The 23,859-nt window shown below is 38.2% G+C and overlaps 1 protein-coding gene across 7 annotated transcripts in view; it reads right to left on the reverse strand.

The window, feature by feature from the left end:
* Nucleotides 1-23,859, reverse strand: part of FAM120C (family with sequence similarity 120 member C) — a 145,453-nt gene that overhangs the window by 60,526 nt on the left and 61,068 nt on the right. For all 7 annotated transcript variants that reach the window (XR_011565190.1, XR_011565191.1, XR_011565192.1 and 4 more), the window contains exons 5-10: nt 16,004-16,103; nt 15,358-15,434; nt 14,629-14,909; nt 13,566-13,839; nt 12,761-12,932; nt 1,302-1,551 (exon numbers count right to left, since the gene is read on the reverse strand). Coding sequence is in view for 3 of the 7 variants with exons in the window: in XM_070783793.1 (XP_070639894.1) it covers nt 1,302-1,551; nt 12,761-12,932; nt 13,566-13,839; nt 14,629-14,909; nt 15,358-15,434; nt 16,004-16,103 (1,154 nt within the window). In the remaining 4 variants the exon portion in view is untranslated. The remainder of the gene's footprint in view (nt 1-1,301; nt 1,552-12,760; nt 12,933-13,565; nt 13,840-14,628; nt 14,910-15,357; nt 15,435-16,003; nt 16,104-23,859) is intronic.

Consider the following 23,859-nt stretch of genomic DNA (forward strand, 5'->3'; position numbering starts at 1 on the left):
CCCGTGGCGGATTCATGTTGATGTATGGCAAAACCAATACAATATTGTAAAGTAATTAGCCTCCAATTTAAATAAATAAATTTATATTAAAAAATAAAAAATTATAATCTATTCTTATTCATTTGCTTTTCCAACATACCTTAGATTATTCTGTCAGGTGAACAAAAACTATTTCTTATGCATCTTTATATATCAGGATGGTACATGATTAACTCAAATGTTTTATTATTGCTATGAATGAATCTTCTGCTTCTTAATAGAACTGTTCCTCTGAAGATACTACTTGAAACCCAATGGACTGGCAAAAATTAAGAAGTTATATAAGAACTGGCAATAATATGAAGAAATAGAAACTCTTATGCACTATTCATAATTTAGAACAAATTTCTAGAGAAATCTGGCAATATTTGGTGAAAAATTTATATGCACATTTTACAGGATCCAGGACTTCTACTCTAAAATGCATACTTCTGATAAGCTGACACAGGAACACAAAGAGACAGAGACATCTGTGAAGATATTCCCTGCAGCACTGTTTGGAATACCTAAGAACTGGAAACTTATCTATCAAAGAACAAATAAAGTACTGTGATATTAGTACTTGTTGGAATATAATTCAGCAGTCATCAGGAATGAACCATATATGAATATGGATAGATCTAAAAAAGAACACTGAGTGAAAAAACTAAGAAATAGAAATGAGATGTACAACATCTCTTGTGTTTAAAAAGAAAAAAAAAATCTATGCAAATAAACATCACTAGAGATTGTACATGGATATGGATCTTGCCAACCCAGGGATAGAGCCCAGGTCTCCTGCATTGCAGGCAGATTCTTTTACCATCTGAGCTACTGCTATTGCTAAATTGCTTCAGTCGTGTCCGACTCTGTGCGACCCCATAGACGGCGGCCCACCAGGCTCCCCCGTCCCTGGGATTCTCCAGGCAAGAACACTGGAGTGGGTTGCCATTTCTTTCTCCAATGCATGAAAGTGAAAAGTCAAAGTGAAGTCGCTCAGTCGAGTCCGACTCTTAGCGACCCCGTGGACTGCAGCCTACCAGGCTCCTCCGTCCATGGGATTTTCCAGGCAAGAGTACTGGAGTGGGTTGCCATTGCCTTCTCTGTCTGAGCTACTGGGGAAGCCCATATATATGTCATGGCAATCAATTCCAGTGTTTCTGAAGTCTAAAGTCAGCATAAAACCTTCCCACTTCAAAATATCATAAAAACCACTTGCTTAAGGGAAATGTCAAAAAAGTAAAAGAGAAATGAACTGACCACTTCCGGGTCACATAGCTTACCGGAGGACACAGCACATGAGCAGCAGATGGGTGGGGACGTTAGCTGGATTGAGCATACTGGGTGTGTCTGACTTCATACAGGCCAGGAAAGCACGCATCCTTCTGTTTTTGTCCTCAACTGCTTTGCCTAGCCAGAGCTTCTTGAGGTTTGGGCAAGTCCATTCCCGAAATGTCAGTGCAGACACCAGCTCTGGGGTTTGAGGTGACTTCCCTTTATAGGCAGACCACTCTTTAAGAATCACTGAAGGAACTAAAAGACAGAAATTGAGGAAAAACAGGCTATAAAGACTCTGAGCATTTCGCCGCTGGTCACAACTGACAGAATCCATCACACTTCAACATCTTCATATTTTCTGTCACTGTAATTTTTATTGTTAGCAGCAGTAATGGCGAGAGTAGCAAACATTTATCAGATGCTTGGCATGTATTAAGTATTTTATATATAAATGTAAATCTTATTTCTCTAGACAAACCTGAGAGAGAAGCATTATGATTATATTATCACAAAATATAGTACCCATTTTATAAATGAAAAACAATCAAAGCTCAACTGTCACATAGTTCTATAGTCATATAGTAGTCCCTCCATTGTTCACAGGGAATACATTCCAAGACCCCCAGTGGACACCCAAAACCATGCATAGTACTGAATCCTGTATATACTATGGTTTTTCCTATACCTATAAACCTATGATAAAGGTATGCAAGAGATTAACAACAATAATAAAATAGAACAATTATACTGTAATAAAAATTATCTGAAAGTGGTTCTCTCTCTCTCTCAAAATATCTTACTGTACAAATTTAATGCCTTTTCCATCTTAACTAAGCCCTTATCATGTACTGTGTCCATAACTTTTGCAGTTCAAGATGTGACAGCAAAACTAGCATAAATTTCTTTTTTCTTCTTCACAATTTCACAGATAGAAGACTTGTTCTTACCATACATCTGTTTGTTCTTAGTACAGATGTTAGCAATGTCAGCATATCATTTTTTCCTTCCCTTATTAATTATTGAGAACTTAATAATTAACTAATTATCAATTATTGAGAACTTTTACCTTTTCACTTAAAGAAAGCACTTTCTTGTTTCTCTTTGACATATTTGAACTGCTAGTATCACTACTCTTGCACTTTGGGGCCATTATTAAGTAAAATAATGATTACTTGAACACAAGCACTTCAACTGATTATAGGGACATCTCTGGCTGTCCAGCAGTTAATATTCTGCACTTCCACTGTAGTGGACACAGGTTCAATCCCTGGTTGGGGAACTAAGATCCTGCATGCCTCACTGTGTGGCCAAAAAAATAAATGAATAAAACAAAATGATTTTAATACAATAGCAAAGATAGGAAATAGACATTGGTACAACTGTGTGTATAGTTCTACATCATGTGTAGATTCATGCAATTATCACTGCAATCAAGATATAAAACTATTCTATCACCACAAAGATTTCTCCTGTGCTACCCCTTTTATGGTCACATGCAATGATCTCTGGCACCATCCTTGATCTCTGCCAACCACTAATCTGCTCTCTATCTCTATAATTTTGTCAGTTTGAGAATGTTATATAAATTGAATCAGAATGCAACCTTTTGAGACTGGCATTTTCACTCAGAATAATGCTCTTGAGATCTATTCATGTTGATGCATATATCAATAGCTCATTCCTACTTTGCTGAGTAATATGCCATGGTATAGATGTACACGGTTTACCTTTTGAAGGACATCTAGGTTATGTCCAGTTTGGGGCTATTATGAATAAAGGTGTTATGAATATTTGTGTATAAGTTCCTGCATGAAAATACGTCTTCATTCTCTAGCATAAATGCTCCAAAAATGTAGTGCTACACGCTTATTTTTAGTGTACTTTTAGTTTTAAGGAACTGCCAAATTGTTTTCCAGAGTGGTGGCATCATGTTACATTCCCATCAGCAAATCATGAGTAATCCAGTTTTCCCACACTCAATCTAGCATGCTCTATTAACACCATTATTCATTTTAGCCATTCTGATAGATAGGTATATAGTAATACTTCACTGTGGTTTTGATTTGCATTTCTCTAATGGCTAATGATGGCGAACATATTTTCATGTCTTTATATTTCACACATATATCTTGTTCAGTGAAATGTCTGTGAATGTCTTTCCTGATTTTCTAATTGGATTATTTTTATATTGTTCAGTTTTGAGAGTTCTTGCAGATACTTTCTTTCAGAGTATTTCAGATACTAGTTTAGATATGTGGCACTTGTTCACCTGTGGATTTCCAATTGATCCAGTACTATTTGTTAAAAAGACAATCCTTCTTCCAACGAAGTGCTTCTGCAGCTCTGTCAAAAATCAGTTGGCTGTACTTGTGTGAGGCAATTTTTGGGTTCTCTATTCTGTCCCATTGGTCTATACCACTGTTGATCACAGTCTTAATCACTGTAGCGACATATTAAGTCTTATAATCAGGTAGAGTGATTGCTCTCAAATTATTATTCCTTCTCAAAAATGTATTAGCTATGCTAGGTCCTTTCTTTTTCCATATAAATATTAAAATAATCTTATCTTCATATATATAGAATCCTGATAGAATTAGATATAAACTCTGTTAAATCTATATACAATTAATTTTGAAAAAAATTCCCAACAAACAAAAGTCCAGCACCAGATAATCTGATAGTGAATTCACCAAAAATTTAAAGGAGAGCTACCACCTATCCTTCTCAAATGATTCCAAAACAACTGAAGAGGGAGGAATGCCTCTAAAGTCATTCTATATAAAACAAAAATATCCTTCAAGAATACAGGGAAAATGAAGACATTTTCAGATGAAGGAAAACTAGGATACTTTTAAAAAAGCAAACCTATCCTAAAAGAATGACTACAGGTATTTCTCTACACAAAAAGGAAATGATAAAAGAAGGAATTTTGGAATTATCAGGAAGGAAAAAAAAAACAATGAAAAGAACAAATATATGGATAAATACAATATATTTTCTTTCTTCTGAGTTTTCTAAATTATATCTCACAGTAAGCAAAAACTATAACAATGTCTGTAGAGAAAATAATTAAGACAATTATAAATGGAGAAAGATAAAAAGATGCAATAGAGGTCAGGTTCACCTCACCTGAACTGGTAAAATGTCAACACCAGTATAGAGTATGATAAGTTATGTATATACAATGTAATACCTACTAAATACACTAAAGTAGTTATACAAAGAGATACATTCAAAAACATACAGATAAATAAAAATGAAATTCTAAAATAAGTTCACATATCTATAGGATTGGAAGGATAGGAAAACAGAGACATAAAAAACAGAACAAGTAAAAATAAAATGCCAGACTTAAGCTTTAACATGCCAATAATTACATTAAATACAAGTAACTTGGTAAAGTAAAGTAAATTGGTCTAATGACACCAATTAAATACACTGTGGAATCTAAAAAGATGACACAAGGGATTCCCTGATGGTGCAGTGGTTAGGACTGGGCACTTTCACTGCCAGGGCCCAGGTCCAATCCCCGGTCAGAGAAACTAAGATCCTGCAAGCAGAGTAGTGAGGCCAAAAAAAAAAAAAAAGAGAGAGAGAGACACACACACACAAATGAACTTATTTACAAAACAGAAACAGACTCACAGACTTCAAAAACAAACTTATGGTTAACAAAGCAAAAAGGAAAGGGCTGGGAGGGAGGGATAAACTAGGAGATTGGGATTAAAACATACACACTACTATACATAGAAGATATAAAGCAACAAGGACCTACTGAAAAGCACAGGGAACTCTATTCAATATTCTGTAATAACCTCTATGGGAAAAACATCTGAAAAAGAGTGGATATATGTATAACTGATGAAATTAAAAGACGCTTACTCCTTGGAAGGAAAGTTATGACCAACCTAGATAGCATATTCAAAAGCAGAGACATTACTTTGCCAACAAAGGTCCGTCTAGTCAAGGCTATGGTTTTTCCAGTAGTCATGTATGGATGTGAGAGTTGGACTGTGAAGAAAGCTGAGCGCTGAAGAATTGATGCTTTTGAACTGTGGTGTTGGAGAAGACTCTTGAGAGTCCCTTGGACTGCAAGGAGATCCAACCAGTCCATTCTAAAGGAGATCAGCCCCAGGTGTTCTTTGGAAGGAGTGATGCTAAAGCTGAAACTCCAGTACTTTGGCCACCTCATGCGAAGAGTTGACTCATTGGAAAAGACTCTGATGCTGGGAGGGATTGGGGGCAGGAGGAGAAGGGGACGACAAAGGATGAGATGGCTGGATGGCATCACCGACTCGATGGACGTGAGTTTGAGTGAACTCCGGGAGTTGGCAATGGACAGGGAGGCCTGGCGTGCTGCGATTCATGGGGTCGCAAAGAGTCGGACACGACTGAGCGACTGAATTGAACTGAACTGATAACTGATTCACTTTGCTGTATGCCTGAAACTAACACAACACTGTAAATCAACTATACCTGAATATAAAATAAAAGTTTAAAAAAGGGTTCCCTTTCCTCCACATCCTTTGCCAATATTTGTTGTCTTTTTGATAATAACCATTCTGCAAGGTGTAAGGTGGTATCTCACTGTGGTTTTGATTTGCATTTCCCTGATGACTGGAGAAGTTGAGCATTTTTTCACATGTCTGTTGGCCATGTCTTTAGAAAAATGTCTATTCAGATCCTATGCCAATTATTTAATTGGGTTGGCTTTTTGATGTGGAGTTGTAAGTACTCTTTGTATATTTTGGATATTAACCCATTGTTGGATAGATCATTCACAAATCTTTCCCAATTCAGTGGATAGCCTTCCTGTTTTGTTGATAGTTTCATATGCTATGCAGTTTTCAGTTTGATGGAGTCCCATTTGTTTATTTTTGTTTTTGTTTACCTAACATAAGGAGACATATCAAAAAAAAAAAAAACAAAAACCCAAGACTGATGTCAAAGAACATAGGGCTTAGGTTTCTTTTAGAAGTTTTTATGGTTTCAGGTGTTATGTTTAACTGTTTAATCCATTGCATGTAGCTATCCAGTTTTCCCAACACCATTTATTGAAGAGGCTGTCCTTTTCACCATTGCATATTTTTGCCTCTTTTGGGCTCATTTATGGGCTCTCCATTCAGTTCCATTGACCCATATATCTGTTTATGTGGCAGTACCATTCTGTTTTGATTATTGAAGCTTTGTGTGTAATACAGTTTGAAATTAGGGATTGTGATGCCTCCTGTTTTGTTCTTTTCTTTAAAATTTACAACACTGTGTTAGTGTCAGGTGTACAGCAAAGTGATTCCATTTTATACATATATATATACACATTATATATAGGCTTCCCCGGTAGCCAGGCAGTAGAGAATCTGAACTTGAATATACAAGATATATAATTATAACTATATAATATGTATAACATATATATGTCCTTTTTCAGATTGTTTTCTCATATAGGTTATTACAGAGTATTAAGTTGAGTTCCCTGGGCTACACAGTAGATCCTTATTATCTGCTTTATGCATGCATGCTATGCATGCTAAGTCACTTCAGTCATGTCCAACTCTTTGTGATCCCAAGGACTGTAACCTACCAGGCTCCTCTGTCCATGGAATTTTCCAGGCAAGAATACAGAGTGGGTTGCCATTTCCTCCTCCAGGGGATCTTCTTGACCCAGGGATCAAACCCATGTCTCTTCTATCTCCTGCATTGGCAGGCAGGTTCTTTACCACAAGCGCTGTTTATGTTAATCCCAACCTCCTAATTTATCCCTTCTCCCCAGCCTTTCCCCTTTGGTAACCATAAGTTTGTTTTTGAAGTGTGTAAGTCTGTTTCTGTTTTGTAAATAAGTTCTTTTGAACCACTTTTCAGATTTTCCACACTAAGGAGTATCATACGATATTTGTCTTTCTCTGTCTGACTTACTTCACTTAGTATGAGAATCTTTAGTTCCATCTGTACTGCTGCAAATGGCATTATTTCATTCTTTTTTAATGGCTTGAGTAATATCCTAGTGTGTGTGTGTGTGTGAGAGAGAGAGAGAGAGTGTATTCCATTATCTTCTTCATACATTACTCTGTTGATAGAAATTTAGGCTGCTTTCATGTCTTGGATACTATATATAGTGTTGCTATAACCACTGGGTTGCATATATCTTTTCAAATTAGTTTTCACCTTTTCCAGATATATGCACAGGAGTGGGATTACTGGATCATATGGTAGTTCTAGTTTTAGTTTTTTTAAGGAAAAACACCATACTGTTATCAATGTTTTTTTGTTTTTAAGACTTTATGGCTATTTGGGTCTTCTGTATTTCCATATAAATTTTAGAGTTGTTTTAGTTCTGTGGAAAACATTGTTGCTCTTTTGATAGGGATTGCATTGAATCTGTAGATTACCTTAGTATGGTTTTTGACAATATTAACTTTTGACATTGATAGTATGGTTTTTGACAATATTAATTAACAATAATTAACAAAATTAACAAGCAATTATACCTTTCTGTTTGTGCCATCTTCACTCTCTTTCATCAAGGTCTTATAATTTCCTGAATATAAGTCCTTTAACACCTTGTTTAGATTTATTCCCAGGTATTTTAATTTTTTTAATTGGAGGATAATAGCTTTACAGTGTTTTACTGGTTTATTTTAATCTTTACATGCTTGTTTGTTGGGAGTTTTCGATTACTGATTCAATTTCATTAAATTGGCCTGTTCATATTTTCTATTTCTTCCTGATTTAGTCTTGGGAGATTATACATCTCTAGGAATTTATCTTTCTTCTAATTTGTCCATTTTATTCATTTTTTAATTTTAAAAAATTTTTGTTGTATATTGGAATATAGTTGGTTAACAATGTTGTGTTAGTTTCAGGCATACAAGCATTCAGCTATACCTATACATGTACCTATTCTTTTTCAAATTCTTTTCCCATTTAGGTTATTTTACAGAGTACTGACCAGAGTTCCCTGATTCTTGTTGGTTATCTATTTTAAGTATAGCAGTATGCACATATCAATCCCAAACTCCCAGTCTCTCTTCCCACCTTCCCCCTGATATAGGTTGTCCATTTTATTGATGCATAATTGTCCATAGTAATCTCTTATGATCTTTTTCATTTATGTGGTGTTGGTTGTAGCTGCTCCTTTTTCATTTCTGATTTTATTGATTTGGGCCCTCTATTTTTGTTGATGAATCTAGCCAAAAATTTACCAATTTTATCACTTCAAAGAACAATGGATAAGAAAGCTATGGTACATATACACAATGGAGTATTACTCAGCCATTAAAAAGAATTCATTTGAATCAGTTCTAATGAGGTGGATGAAACTGGAGCCTATTATACAGAGTGAAGTAAGCCAGAAGGAAAAACACCAAAGAACAAGGTCTTAAGTTCATTGATCTTTCTTATTTTTAGTCTCCATGGCATTTATTTCTGTTCTGATTTTTAACATTTCTTCTACTACGTTTGGGGTTTTTGCTCCTATTTTCTAGTTTCTTTAGGTGTAAGGTTATGTTGTTTCAGATTTTTCTTTTTCCTGAGGCTGGGTTGCATTACTATGCCTCTTAGAACTGCTTTTGGTGCATCCCACCGTATATACTCAATTACTGTGTTTCTATTTGCATTTGTTTCTAGGTATTATTTGATTTCTTCTTGAATTCTTCAGTGATCCATTGATTATTTATATATGCTATTATTATTTATTATGCTACAATTTATTATAGTAGCATAACCTTTGACCTCCATGTTTGAGATTTTTTTTGCAGGCTTTTTTTTTCCCCCTTGTAGTAAATAACTAGCTTCATATTGTTGTGGTTGGAAAAGATGCTTGATGTGATTTCAATCTTCTTAACGTTACTGTGACTTATCTTGTGGCCCAGCATGTGATCTATCCTGGAGAATGCTCCATGTACACTTGAAAATAATGTGTATTCTGCTACTTTTGGATGTAACTTCTATATATCTACTAAGTCCATTTGGACTAATGTGTCATTTAAGGCCAGTGTATCATTTATATTCTGTCTGGATAATTTGTCAACTGATATAAGTGGGATGTTCAAGTTCCCTAATATTAATATGCTACAGTCAACTTCTCCCTTTAGGTCTCTTAATATCTGCTTTATGTATTTAGTTGCTATGTTAGCTGTATATATGTTTATAATTTTTGTATATTCTTGGATGGATCCTTTGTTCATTATGTAATGTCCTTTGTCTCTAGGCCTAGAGCTGGTGTTGAAAGGCTAATGGGTGGGGCTGGAGCCCAGAGGGTCCAGGGCCTGCTGTCCATCCACTAGTAGGTGAAGCCAGGTCCTAGGGCTAGTGCTGGCCCATTTGTGGGTGGAGATAGGTCCCAGTGTGTTGGAGTTGATGTTGGCCTGTAGCTGGATGGGCCTGGGTCCTGGTGTGGCTGGCAGCTCAGTACAGCAGCCAGTGTACTGGTGGGTAGGTCTGTGTATCTGCCCAGCTATCTGTCTGGCTTGGAATGTCCTAAGACTGGTGCTAATTGGCTGGTGGGTGGGGCTGGGTCCAGGCACTAATAAACTAAAGGGAAGGTTCCAAGATGGCACTTATCAGCACCAATATACCCATGACAGGATGAACTCCTCAAAATGGCTACTGCTGGCTTGATGTCTGCATGATGATGTTTCAATTACCTCTTGTCTCTCTGGGAGGCTCTCTAAATTAGCACTTGGCCTGATCCAGCCTCTTTACAAATTATTGTTTCTGTCCTGAGTCTTGGACTGTGTGAGATTTTTTGTGTATATCCTTTAACAGTGGAGCCTTTACTTTTATAAAGGCAGAAGGGACTCCATGACTTCTGATGAAAGATCAGCCTTTATTTGTATTATTTTCCCCTATATGTAAAGCATCATTTCTCTCTGGCTGCTTTCAATAATTTTTCTGTCTTAGGATGGACAAGGGTTTCATTTCCAAACTACACAAACAGATCATACAATTCAGTACTGAAAAACCAAACAACCCAATCAAAAAGTGGGCAGAAGATCTAAATAGACATTTCTCTAAAGAAGACATAAAGATGGCCAAAAGGCACATGAAAAAAAAATGCTCAGCACTGCTAATTATTAGAGAAATGCAAATCAAAACTACAATGATGTATCACCTCACACCAGTCAGAATAGCCATCATTAAAAACTCAATGCATATATATGGAATCTAGAAAAATGATACAGATGAACCTATTTCTAAGGCAGGAATAGAGACAGAGACATAGAGAATGGACCTATGGACATGGGGGGGAAGGGAAGGGTGGGATGAATTGGGAGATTAGGATTTACATATATACACTACTATGTGTAAAACACATACATTGGGGCTTCCCTGGTGGTTCAGATGGTAAAGCGTCTGCCTGTAATGCGGGAGATCCAGGTTCAATCTCTGGGTCGGGAAGATCCCCTGGAGAAGGAAATGGCAACCCACTCCAGTATTCTTACCTGGAGAATTCCGTGGATTGAGGAGCCTGGTAGGCTACAGTCCACGGGGTCGCAAAGAGTCAGACACGACTAAGCAACTTTCACTTTCAGCTTCTTGACTCTGTAGGCTTGTTTTTGCCAAATTTGAGAATATTTAAACTATTATTTCTTTAAGTAATTCTTTTCTCCTTCTGAGACTCTGATTTACACAAATATTAGATCTTTTATTATAATTCCACTGATCACTGTTCATTTTTCAGTCTATTTTCTGTTATTGAGACTAGATAATTTCTGTTTTTCTTTCTCTAGGTTCAAAATTATTTTCTCTGTTGTCTCCAATCTGCAGTTTAACCCATCCTTTGTGTACTTTATTTCAGTTATTGTATCTCTTAATTCTTAATTTCCATTTATTCTTCTTTGTATATTAGATCTCTTTGCTAAGACTTTCCGTCTTTAATTTGCATGAAGAATGTTCAGGGAATTCCCTAGCAGTCCAGTGGTTAGTACTTGATGCTTTCACTGCCAGGGGTCTGGATTCAGTCCCTGGTTGGGGAAATAAGATCCCACAAGCCAAGCAGTGTGGCTAAAAATAAATAAATAGAAAGAAGAAAAACAATGTTCAAAATTGTTTGTCAAAGCATTTCTCTCTCATGGCTGCTCTGAAATCCTTAGCAGGTAATTTAATCAGTTGTGTTACAATGATTTCATTTTCTATTGATAACACAAATCTATTGATTTTCTTTACTCAGTTTGAGATCTCAGTTTAAAATCTTTCTGGTTTTTGGTATAAAGGGGGATTTTCAATTCAAACCTTGATATTTTGGGTATCATTTTAAGAGACTCTGGATCTTATTTAAATTTTGTGTTTTAGCAGGTCTTTTCTGTTAACATTCTGGTGGGTGAAGGAGGATGCTGTCTCTTTACTGGCAAGTGGGAGAAGAAGTCCTAGCTTCCCACCTGGCTATGTCTGTCACCTCCACAGTGGGTGTAGGTGGCATACCTTCTTATAGTATGGCAAAGGTAGAATTCCAGGTTTTTCATTTGGCCTTTGTTGGTTGGGGCAAAAGTAGGTTATAGTTTTTCTATAGTGTTTGGCTGGAGTAGAATGGTTATTATCTAAACGCTTTCTGTATTGCTAGGTTGTTCCTTTGGGTACTTTGGCTAGAGAAAACCAAAATACTTGGTTTTCTTGGTCTGTAGCTGTTGGCATTTCTGGGCTGTGAGGTTGTCCTGTACCCAGCATGGGCTATGTAAAACACAGGGAAAACCAAGGGAACTTACTACTGCTTCATTCCTTGGAGCCCAAGGCCCTTAGCCAATCTGTCACCTCTTCACCTTCTAGAGCATCTTGTGCTTTTTAATATAGAATATCCTGAGCTTTTAGTTTTATTTAGCAGGAGGAATAGGTAAAAATACATCTACTCCATCTTCCCATAAGCAGAAATCTAGTTGGTTCTTTTGAATGTATTAATTTGACCATATTACTCTGGAGCTTAAAACATCTCAATGGCTCTAATTACCTACAAGATCGAATTTCAAAACAAAAACCACACTGAGGAGGAGAGACTACATCAGATACATCTCCACATTCCCAAAGTTCAGCACGGATCTTATAAGTAATAGTTACTCTGAATGCTTAACAATTAAAGAATTTGGGCTTAAGTTAATGTATTTCACTTTGGCCACCTCATGCGAAGAGTTGACTCATCGGAAAAGACTCTGATGCTGGGAGGGATTGGGGGCAGGAGGAGAAGGGGACGACAGAGGATGAGATGGCTGGATGGCATCACTGACTTGATGGACGTGAGTCTGGGTGAACTCCGGGAGTTGGTGATGGACAGGGAGGCCTGGTGTGCTGTGATTCATGGGGTCGCAAAGAGTCGACACGACTGAGCGACTGAACTGAACTGAACCAATATGTATTCTGGTGAATTATGCACTTTCTCAAAGACTGTTCCACAGCCAAAAGTATGATGTGCTTGCATAGACATTTTTGTTCTGAGCCAAAGCTTTCAGAGAACTACCAAAGCTAGAACCACATTTACCTTCTACAGGTAGCCGCCGCCGTATGGCTAGGCGTTCCATTTTCCGCTGTGTCTCTGCCAGACTGAAAAGAACCCCGTATACATATTGACGAGCTGACCGGAACAGGATGGCAGCTGGAGGAAGCTCCATGTTACACTCATCTTCAATACATACAGGAATCTTAATCTCACCCTAAAAAGAAAATGGTTCAGGAAAAAGGAGAGAATGAGTTACCTCAAGGTTTGGAATTGAGCTGAGAAGAACAAGTAATGAACTGTAGCCTAGCTATTAAATTTTCTACTTTTATTTAGACAAAATTTCAGACTAAAAAGAAGTTGTAAGAGCCCAGCTGAGTATTAGACAGCTTAAAGCTATTCCATTTTTAAAGTCTCTGCTATGATTAACTACAGCTGACTAAATGGGGAAAATTTATCTTAGACATTCTGCTGGGGAATGGATTTGTATGGTAAGGCTAGAGGAGGGGAATAGCTCAGGAGAAGTAGAGGGAGAGGTAAAGACCAAGGGTATAATGCCTCTTCTTAGAGTGTGTTCATCCCTAGACCAGACTTTACAAACATGGTACATTGTCTTCTCCAAAATCTCACAATTACCCTTCTCCTCTAGGCCTCATTTCCTGCACAGTCCCATCTTCTGCTGGTCTCACCTCACTAGAGACCCTCGACACATGAAGGGCCCTAGCATACTTGGTCTCTTTTAATCTCCTTTCAGATACAAAGGTCAGACTTTTCTCTGGTAACCTACAGTCCTAGGAAGTTGAAGTACAGTGCAGAGAGCAGGGAGGTAAGTGTCGATGTGTTCTCTTACCTTAGTGAGGACATGGTAGATATATGGGTACATAAGACCCCTTCGATGTCTGTGTTCAGCAACCCGCAAGACTTCTGGAGCTACTGGAGGTAAGGGTGGAATGGTGATGTCCATATGGTTCCTTGTAGACATAGACAGCAGAGATGGGATGTGGGGCTCACCATCACCCAGGCTGGCATTTGAAACTCCAGCATCAATGGGCTCTACCCAAGACCCTCTGTCACTATTTGGATCCTCCCATCCAGGCTGCTGCTGAAGTGTTTCTGTGATGCGACTAAAAGGTTTAAAAAGATAAGTGTGGAAAACAGAAAGGAGGTTAATAAAGATATTTCAACTCAAGATGTCTATTCTGATTACAAGGAATCTTACAAACCCTCTAGAAGCCAGGACACTGGGTTAGCACTGGATCTGATATCATTCCTCTCAGTGGCCATCACTATCCTCCTAGCTTCTTTCTTCAGATATAAACCAAAGCAATCAAAAGTCATGGGCTCCATTCTGAGTCCTTTATACCTTATAAAAGTCATGTTTAAAGTCTGCTTATGTTCTAAGGAAATAACTACAATTAAAACCTCAAAGTGGCTCTGTCTTCCAGGAATAATCTGCTTGGAAGAATAATCTAAGAAAAATGTTATTATACAAAATCCCACTGTTTTGATCCTCAGAACCTTTTTAGCTACACTTTTTTAGTTACCAAGCAATATAACTGCATACTCAACTGTTCTAATATTTCAACTCTATAAAACTTTCAATTTTTTTAATGTTCAATCTACTGTTCTTCGCAAACTGAGAGATGAAAGACATGATACATAGCGCACCCCTACCAGGGCGTCCCTAGCCATCTGCTATGCTGTCTTCTACCTCAGTGGCCTGCGTATCTGAAAATTATTACCTGTACAGGGTCCAAGTGATCATGAAGTGACAAAAACATAGAGTTTTCCTACTTCACTTAAGTGCAAAGAGTCATAGAAAAAAGCCAGGAACATACACTTTCCCACATTCCCTACCTAGGTTAAAAGTACTTCAGAAATCTATTCCCTGGGGTGCCCGTATAGCTACTTACTCAGAGCTGGCTCCTTCTGGCTCATCACCATCAGAGGAAGAGGAGTGGGAAGAGTCTGGTCCCAAAGGAGTTGAGGCTTTGGAAGTCAGGTAATTGGGAAACTGGGATGCAGAGGAATCATAAGAGATAGCCCAATTGGCAAAGGGGCTGTCCTGCAGCATGGAATCCTCAGAAAAAGCATGGGATTCCCCCAAAGCATGGGGGGAGAAGAGAAGAGAGGAGTTGGGTCTCACTGGGAATGGTGGTGGATATTTCATTTTCTGGGGCACGTGGTGAGAAAACTAAAGGATGAAACAGACACAAAAGCTATTTATTTAACATTTTACCAGGCTCCAAGATGGTTCCCCCAAAGGTTGTGACACAGTGGATGAGGCCAGTAGCTGGAATTGTTGGGATACAAAGAACATACTGAGAATAACAAGAAATAATTCTAACAGTGATGTATGGACAGAATCCTTCAAAGGCAGGACAACAGACCAATCTATGTCTCCTAGAGTCATTCTTTCAATATTAGCTAATCTACATTCACAATGACCTAGTGGTTGCTGATTTGAATGTTTTCTTTAGAGTCTGCCAGCCTCAAGTTGAGAACGTGACATAGGTATATACAACCTTGACATTCTGATAATACTGAATCACCCGAACTCCTTAACTCAAGATTATAAAAATTAGGAAACAATCCTAGTCTAATGCTATCAAATGGTCTCAAGCTTCTTAAAAGATACTTACCATCGGCTTCCCAGCAGAGAGAGTGCCCATTTGATTTCGTGGAATGGGAGGATTTCCAAGGCGATTATTTCGAAAACCTGAAGCAAAGAGAAAGCGCTATCTCCTTTAGTCAATCCTAATAATTCTACTCTGTTACATTCTGGTAACCTCATATCATCTGAGAAATTATTATGAATATATGAGTTACAATTTATTGAATAGCTACTACAAGCTACACTAAGAACCTTACATAAAATTATTTCTTCTGATAACAACTCTATTAAGGAGGTATCATGAACCACATTTCATGTAAATGTGACTTGCAAAGATCACACAGTGAGTACATAACAGAGGTAGAATTCAAATTCAGGCCTGACCCCCACAGACGGGGCAATTTTACATATACCAGGCCACAACAGAGATTAGCACCAGAAGAAGCCCAAGCTAAGGAAATGGCATTGGATCCCATCTATAAATTCAAGAAATGAGGGCCCCGTTTCATGTCACCTCTCTTATTACATGGAAATCAAAAGGCAAATGTCTATCAAATAGGAATAACTTCTAGGAGGGTGCAATACAAATAAGTGATTACACTCTGTCCCAGGAGTTCTGAGAGACTCAGTTTCTTCTACATAAAGAGCAGCCCAGGGTCAAATGGAAGCCTTACCTAGAAAGGAGGGCCCCACTGGCAGTGAAGAGAGTTTGGTTGTAACTGAATAGTACTCAACTGCTTTCTTGAATCGTTCTATTTTATCTTCTGTCCTGGACTGGATATAGGAATATCAGATGTTCAGAAGGAGAAATAACATGAGTGTGCCTTTTTCATGCAATTTATAATTTGAGATTCAAAATAGTCACAGAAATAAAATGTTTCAAGAAACCCAAGAGAGCAATTTTTTTTTTATACTGCAGAAAAGATTAGGTTAGGGAGAGAGTATTATAGAACATTAAAGCTCAAATACTTAAAAAAATTGTTTAAAAAGTTTACTTACATTTTGTGCTATTCTAAAATTCTTACATGATCATTAGAAAAAATACATAAAGATAGAAAAAAACTACACGGTACCATCACCCAAAGGTATTTTGATGTGTTTCCTTCCACTGATTTTTAAAATTCATTTTTTTGGGGGTTGAAGTACAGCTAGTCTATTTTAATACATTTCTGTAATAGCTTATGGAAAAACTCGAACAAACTTTTTGACCAACCTAACATTTATTTTTTTCCTATAGTTGATACCATACTCTATGTAAAATTTCATGTCTTGCTTTTATTATAGTACAAGATAATTTTGAATGGCTGAATATCTTATCATTGTAAGTGTATCATAAATTATTTAACTACTTCTCTAATACCCAATGTCTCACTTATTTCTCACATTTGGCTATTATAAGTTACACAACAAAGAACATATATGTACATAAAAGTTTTTCTGGATTTCAAATTATGTCCTTAGGAAAATGTCCCCAGAGTGGAATTACTGGTTCAAAAAGTATGAACATTACAACCAAAACCACTTAAACATACAGAAAATCCATAATGTGAAATCACTATATATCCTCCAGAATGGTTAAAATTTAAGATTATAAATATCTAGCCCTGGCAAGGATATGGACTGACTGGAAGTCCAATACACTGCTTGTAGGAATATACATAGGTAGAGCTGAGAAAACAGTTTGGGAGTTTCTTATTATGCTAAACATATATTTGCCATATGGCACAGCAATCCTACTCTTAAGTATTTATCCAGGAAAAATAAGTACATATGTCTACCAAAAATATAAACAAGAATACTAACAACAGCTTTATTTAATAGCACCAAACTAGAAATAATTCTATCAACAGAAGAATGGATAAATTATGATATATACATATGATAAAAAAACTGTACAGTAATAAAGAACAAAGGACTGATATATGCAACAATATGGACTAATCTCAGACATAATAATGAGTGAAAGGAGAAGCAGACAAAAGAGTACATATGCACAAGTGCACTCATCTCACACACTAGTAAAGTAATGCTCAAAATTCTGCAAGCCAGGCTTCAACAGTATGTGAACCATGAACTTCTAGATGGTCAAGGTGGATTTAGACAAGGCAGAGGAAGCAGAGATCAAATTGCCAACATCTGTTGGATCATCAAAAGAGTTCCAGAAAAATATCAACTTCTGCTTTATTGACTATGCCAAAGCCTTTGATTGTGTGGACCACATCAAACTCTGGAAAATTCTCAAAGAGATAGGAATACCAGACCACCTGACCTGCCTCTTGAGAAATCTGTATGCAGGTCAGGAAGCAACAGTTAGAACTGGACATGGAACAACAGACTGGTTCCAAATAGGGAAAGGAGTACGTCAAGGCTGTATACTGTCACCCTACTTATTTAACTTAAATGCAGAGTACATCATGAGAAACACTGGGCTGGATGAAGCACAAGCTGGAATCAAGATTTCCGGGAGAAATATCAATAACCTCAGATATGCAGATGACAACACACTCATGGCAGAAAGCAAAGAAGAACTAAAGAGTCTCTTGATGAAAGTGAAAGACGAGAGTTAAAAGGTTGGCTTGAAACTCAACATTCAGAAAACTAAGATCATGGCATCTGGTCCCATCACTTCATGGCAAATAGATGGGGAAACAATGGAAACAGTGATAGACTTTATTTTCTTGGGCTCCAAAATCACTGCAGATGGTGACTACAGCCATGACATTAAAGGACGCTTGCTCTTTGGAAGAAAAGTTATGACCAACCTAGACAGCATATTATAAAGCAGAGACATTACTTTGCCAACAAAATTCCGTCTAGTCAAAGCTATGGTTTTTCCAGTGGTCATGTATGGATGTGAGAGTTGGACTATAAGAAAGCTGAGCACCGAAGAATCGATGCTTTTGAACTGTGGTGTTGGAGCAGACTCTTGAGAGTCCCTTGGACTGCAAGGAGATCCAACCAGTCCATCCTAAAGGAGATTAGCCCTGAGTGTTCATTGGAAGAACTGATATTGAAGATGAAACTCCAATACTTTGGCCACCTGATGTAAAGAGCTGACTCACTGGAAAAGACCCTGATGCTGGGAAAGACTGAAGGCAGGAGAAGGGGATGACGGAGGATGAAATGGTTGGATGGCATCACCAACTCAATGGACATGAGTTTGAGTAAACTCTGCGAGTTGGCAATGGACAGGGAGGCCTGGCGTGCTGTAGTCCATGGGATTGCAAAGAGTCAGAAATGACTGAGCGACTGAATTGACTGAACTGAAAGTCCAAGTAGAAGTGAAACTTGGGCTTCCCAGGTGGCACTAGTGGTAAAGAACCTGCCTGCCAATGCAGGAAACATAAGAGACCTGGGTTCCATCCCTGGGTTGGGAAGATCTCCTGGAGGAGGGCATGGCAACCCACTTCAGTATTCTTGCCTGGAGAATCTAATGGACAGAGGAGCCTGGCAGGCTACAGTCCACAGGGTCACACAGAGTCAGACACTACTGAAGCGACTTAGCACACATGCACAGAAGTGAAACTTACTTATGGCAATAGAAAATACCACTTATCTCTGTGGGATTGGGGATGATTGAGAAGGGGGTTTTCCGATGTAATTTTAAAATCCTCTTGAATATAATTTATGACCTTTATAATATTTCATCAAATAGAATGTAAGATATTAAAGTCATTTCTAATTATAAATAATGTTCTAATAAGCATATTTTTACATGTTTCTTAGGTTATTTCATAGGAGATATTTTTAGAAGTGGAATTACTAGGTCAAAGGATATAGTTATTTTCATAGACTCTTGACACATGATATAAACCTCTTTCAGATGCAGATGTCTCAAGTTATACTCTCATCATCAATGCATGTGTGCTAAGTAACAGAGAAGCCTGGTGGGCTACAGTCCATGGGGTTGCAAAGAGTTGGAGATGACTAACCGACTAAACCACCAGGCACACAAATACAGATATTAAGATGTCTAGGTCATCTAGCCTCATTTTAGACACACAAGCCATACACAGAACCTTCCTTAATATCTCTACCTCTGTACCCTCATCCCTTCCACAAAGTGACCAATGTAACCAGTTTGGTATGTGTCCTGTCATAACTTTTGCTGTTTATACACACACACACATATGTAAATAAATACAGCTTTGTTTTTTTTTTTCACATAAGTGGAATTGTATATTGTTTTTCAAATTGCCTTTTGCACTTAACAGTATGTCTTATAAATTATTATGTGTCAGTGAGTATACATCTATGACCCAATACCCTGAAATACTGAATCACACGTACTTCCCTCACTGTCCCACTCTGCTCTGTTTCCCGAAAGCTAAACATTTACTTTTCCTTCAAGGGGCACCAATTCTATGAAATCTTTCATTCTATGAAAACTTTATTGTTTTTTCCTTTGTTGTACTTATTTATTTGCTTCAACCTTCCCCATTAACCTCAAGTTCTATGAGGACAAAGAATGGTTTATTCATACTGACATTCTGCTAACATGGGACTTATCTATAGAAGTTTACTCAATATTTTACACATGATCATATTTAATTAAGCCCTACCATTTTCTTTTTGTTTTACATATTTATTTTTTAATTAATTAATTTTTTCAGCTGCACTGGTCTTCATTGCTGCACGGACATTCCCTAGTTGTGGAGTGCAAGTTTCTCATTGTGGTGACTAATCTTGTTGCAGAGCACAGGCTCTAGAGTGCGAGGGCTTCAGTAGTTGTGGCACATGGGCTTAGTTGCCCTGTGGTATGTGGAATCTTGCTGAACCAGGGATTGAACCCATGTCCCCTGTGTTAGCAGGTGGATTCTTAATCACTGGACCACCATGGAAGCCCCTAACCTCTTCATTAATAGATCCACAGAGGCCACAAGTAGCAGAGTAGAAATTCATAATTTGATGCTGTTACCTAGCAGATTTTGTATGTTTTTTTAAAACAGTTCTGATAATTCTATAACTGTTAAAAATATTTGTGAAAATTATATAGCAACAATGAAGAATGGTTTAAGACATAATGTTCAGTGGAAAAAGCAAGTTAAAGATGACTACACTGAGCTGACTACCACATTAGACATATAAAGAGGACTAGGAAATATTGTAAAACATTTAGGATGGAATTAGAAGCAAAGTCACTATTAAACAATTTTATTTTGTTTAGTCAAAGGGGGATTCTTGTTATTAAGTTACAAAGGCAAGCAAAAGCTATAACATTAAAAATATTCAACACTCAATTGAGCATGTACAAAAATTTTCCTCCATTTACAAACAATGGAATATTGTTGTTGCTGTTGAGTCTCTAAGTCATGTCTGAGTCTGCAATCCCATGGACTGCAGCATGCCAGGTTCCTCGGTCCTCTACTATCTCCAGGAGTTTGCTCAAATTCATGTCCATTGAGTTGCTGATGCTATCTAACCATCTCATCCTCTGCCACCTCTGTCTCATTTTGCCTTCAATCTTTCCCAGCATCAGGGTCTTTTCCAATGAGTTGTCTCTTTGCATCAGGTTTCAGTAACACTCCTTCCAATGAATAATCAGGGTTGATTTCCTTTTGGATTGACAGGTTTGATCTCCTTGCAGTCCAAAGGACTCTCAAGAGTATTCTCCAACACCACAATTCAAAAGCATCAATTCTTCGGTACTCAGCTTTATTTGTGGTCCAACTCTCAAATCCGTATATGACTACTGGAAACATAGCTTTGACTATAGAGACCTTTGTCTACAAAGTGATGTCTCTGGTTTTTAATTTGCTGTCTAGGTTGGTCATAGCTTTCCTTCCAAGGAGCAAGTGTCTTTTAATTTCATGGCTGCAATCACTGTCCATAGTGATTTTGGAGCCCAAGGAAATAAAATCTGTCACTGCTTCCACTTTTCCCCCTTACATTTGCCATGAAGTGATGGGACCAGATACCATGATCTTAGTTCTTTAATGCTGAGTTTCAAGCCAGTTTTTTCACTCTCCTCTTTCACCCTCATCAAGAGGTTCTTCAGTTCCTCTTCACTTTCTGCTACTGGAGTGGTATCATCTGCATATCTGAGGTTATTGATATTTCTCCCAGCAATCTTGGTTCCAGCTTATAATTCATCCAGCCCACATTTTGCATGATGCTTTGCATAAATTAAATAAGCAGAGTGACAATATATAGCCTTGTTGTACTCCTTTCCCAATTTTGAACCAGTCAGTTGTTGCATGTCTGTTTCTAACTGTTGCTTCTTGCTTTCTTAGTCGCTCAGTCAGGTCCAACTGTTTGCAACCGTTTGAACTGACTGTAGCCCACCAGGCTCCTCTGTCCATGAGATTTTTCAGGCAAGAATATTGGAGTGGGTTGCATTTCCTCCTCCAGGGGATCTTCCGAACCCAGGGACTGAACCCATGTCTCTTGCATCTCCTGCATTGCAGGCGGATTCTTTACTGGCTGAGCCACCAGGGAAGTCCCAAGTACACTGGAAATGGGTGCCATTTCCTCCTCCAGGGGATCTTCCCTACCCAGAGATCAAACCCGTGTCTCTTACCTGCATACAAATTTCTCAGGAGACAGGTAAGGTCGTCTGGTACTTTCATCTCTTTAAGAATTTTCCAGTTTGTTGTGATCTACATAGTCAAGGCTTTAGCATAGTCAGTGAAGCGGACTATGCTAGATTTTTTTTTTTCTGGAGCTTCTTTGCTCTCTCCACGATCCAATTAATGTTGGCAATTTGATCTCTGGCTCCTCTCCCTCTTTGAAACCCAGCTTATACATGTGGAAGTTATTGGTTCCTGTACTGTTGAAGCCTGCTGCTGCTGCTGCTAAGTCGCTTCAGTTGTGTCCAACTCTGTGTGACCCTATAGACAGAAGCCCACCAGGCTCCCCCTTCCCTGGGATTCTCCAGGCAAGAACACTGGAATGGGTTGCCATTTCCTTCTCTAATGTAGGAAAGTGAAAAGTGAAAGTGAAGTCACTCAATCGTGCCCAACTCCTTGCAACCCTGTGGACTGCAGCCTACCAGGCTCCTCTGTCCATGGGATTTTCCCAGGCTAGCTTGAAGGATTTTAAGTATTACCTTGCTAGCATGTGAAATGAGCATGACTGTATGGTAGTTTGAACACTCTTTGGCATTGCCTTTCTTTGGGATTGGAATGAAACTGATATTTCCAGTCCTATGGGCACAGCTGAGTTTTCCAAATTTGCTGGCACACTGAGTGCAGCACTTTAAATAGCATCATCTTTTAGGATTTTAAATAGCTCAGCTGGAATTTTGTCACCTCCACTAGCTTTGTTCACAATAATGCTTCCTAAAGCCCACTTGACTTCATATTCCAGGATGTCTGGTTCTAGGTGAGTGACCACACCATTGTGATTATCCAGGTCATTAAGACCTTTTTTGTATAGTTGTTTTGTGTATTTTTTCCACCTCTTCTTAATCTGTTAAGTCCTTGCCGTTTCTGTCTTTATCATGGCCATCCTTGCATGAAATATTCCCTCAATATCTCCAATTTTCTTGTAGAGATCTCTAGTCTTTCCTATTCTATTGTTTTCCTCTATTTCTTTGCATTGTTCATTTAAGAAGGTCTTCTTATCTCTCCCTGCTATTCTCTGGAGCTCTGCATTCAGATGGGTATCTTTCCCTTTCTCCCTTGCCTATCACATCACTTCTTTCTTCAGCTATTTGTAAAGTCTCCTCAGACAACCACTTTGCCTTCTTGTATTTCTTTTTCTTTGAGACACTTTGGTCACTGCCTCCTGTAAAACGTTATGAACCTCCATCCATAGTTCTTCAGGCACTCTGTCTACCAGATTTAATCCCTTGAATCTATTTACCACCTCCACTGTATAATCATAAGGGATTTGATTTAGGTCATACCTGAATGGGCCTAGTGGTTTTCCCTACTCTCTTGAATTTAAGTCTGAATTTTGCAATAAGGAGCTCATGATCTGAGCCACAGTCATCTCCAGGTCTTGTTTTTGCTGACTGTATAGACTTTCTCCATCTTTAGCTGCAAAGAACATAATCAGTCTGATTTTGGTTTTGACCACCTGGTGATGTCCACATGCAGAGTTGTCTCTTGGGTTGTTGGAAAAGGGTGTTTGCTATAACCATCATCTTCTGGTGTCATATATTTTTGCCTTTTCATATTGTTCATGGAGTTCTTCAAGCACGAATACTGGAGTGGGTGGACATTTCCTCATCCAGTGGACCACGTCAATCTTGGGTGGCCGTGCACAGCAAGGCTTACAGCTTCACTGAGTTATACAAGCCCCTTTGCCATTACAAGGCTGTGATTCATGAAAGGGACAACAGAATATTATTCAATGTTAAAAAGGAAGGTTATTCTGACACATCCTACAACATGGAAAAATCTTAAGTACATTACGTTAAGTGAAATCAGCCCATTGCAAATGGGCATGCAAGCAGGCTCAGTCATGTCCTACTCTTTGCAACCCCATGGGCTATAGCCCCATCAGGCTCCTCTGTTCATCCAGGCAAGAATACTGGAGTCGGTTGCCATTCCTTTCTCAAGGGGATCTTCCTCACCCAGGGACT

This window comes from Bos indicus, chromosome X (assembly GCF_029378745.1).
Source record: "Bos indicus isolate NIAB-ARS_2022 breed Sahiwal x Tharparkar chromosome X, NIAB-ARS_B.indTharparkar_mat_pri_1.0, whole genome shotgun sequence".
In the NCBI taxonomy this organism is placed as follows: Eukaryota; Metazoa; Chordata; class Mammalia; order Artiodactyla; family Bovidae; genus Bos; species Bos indicus.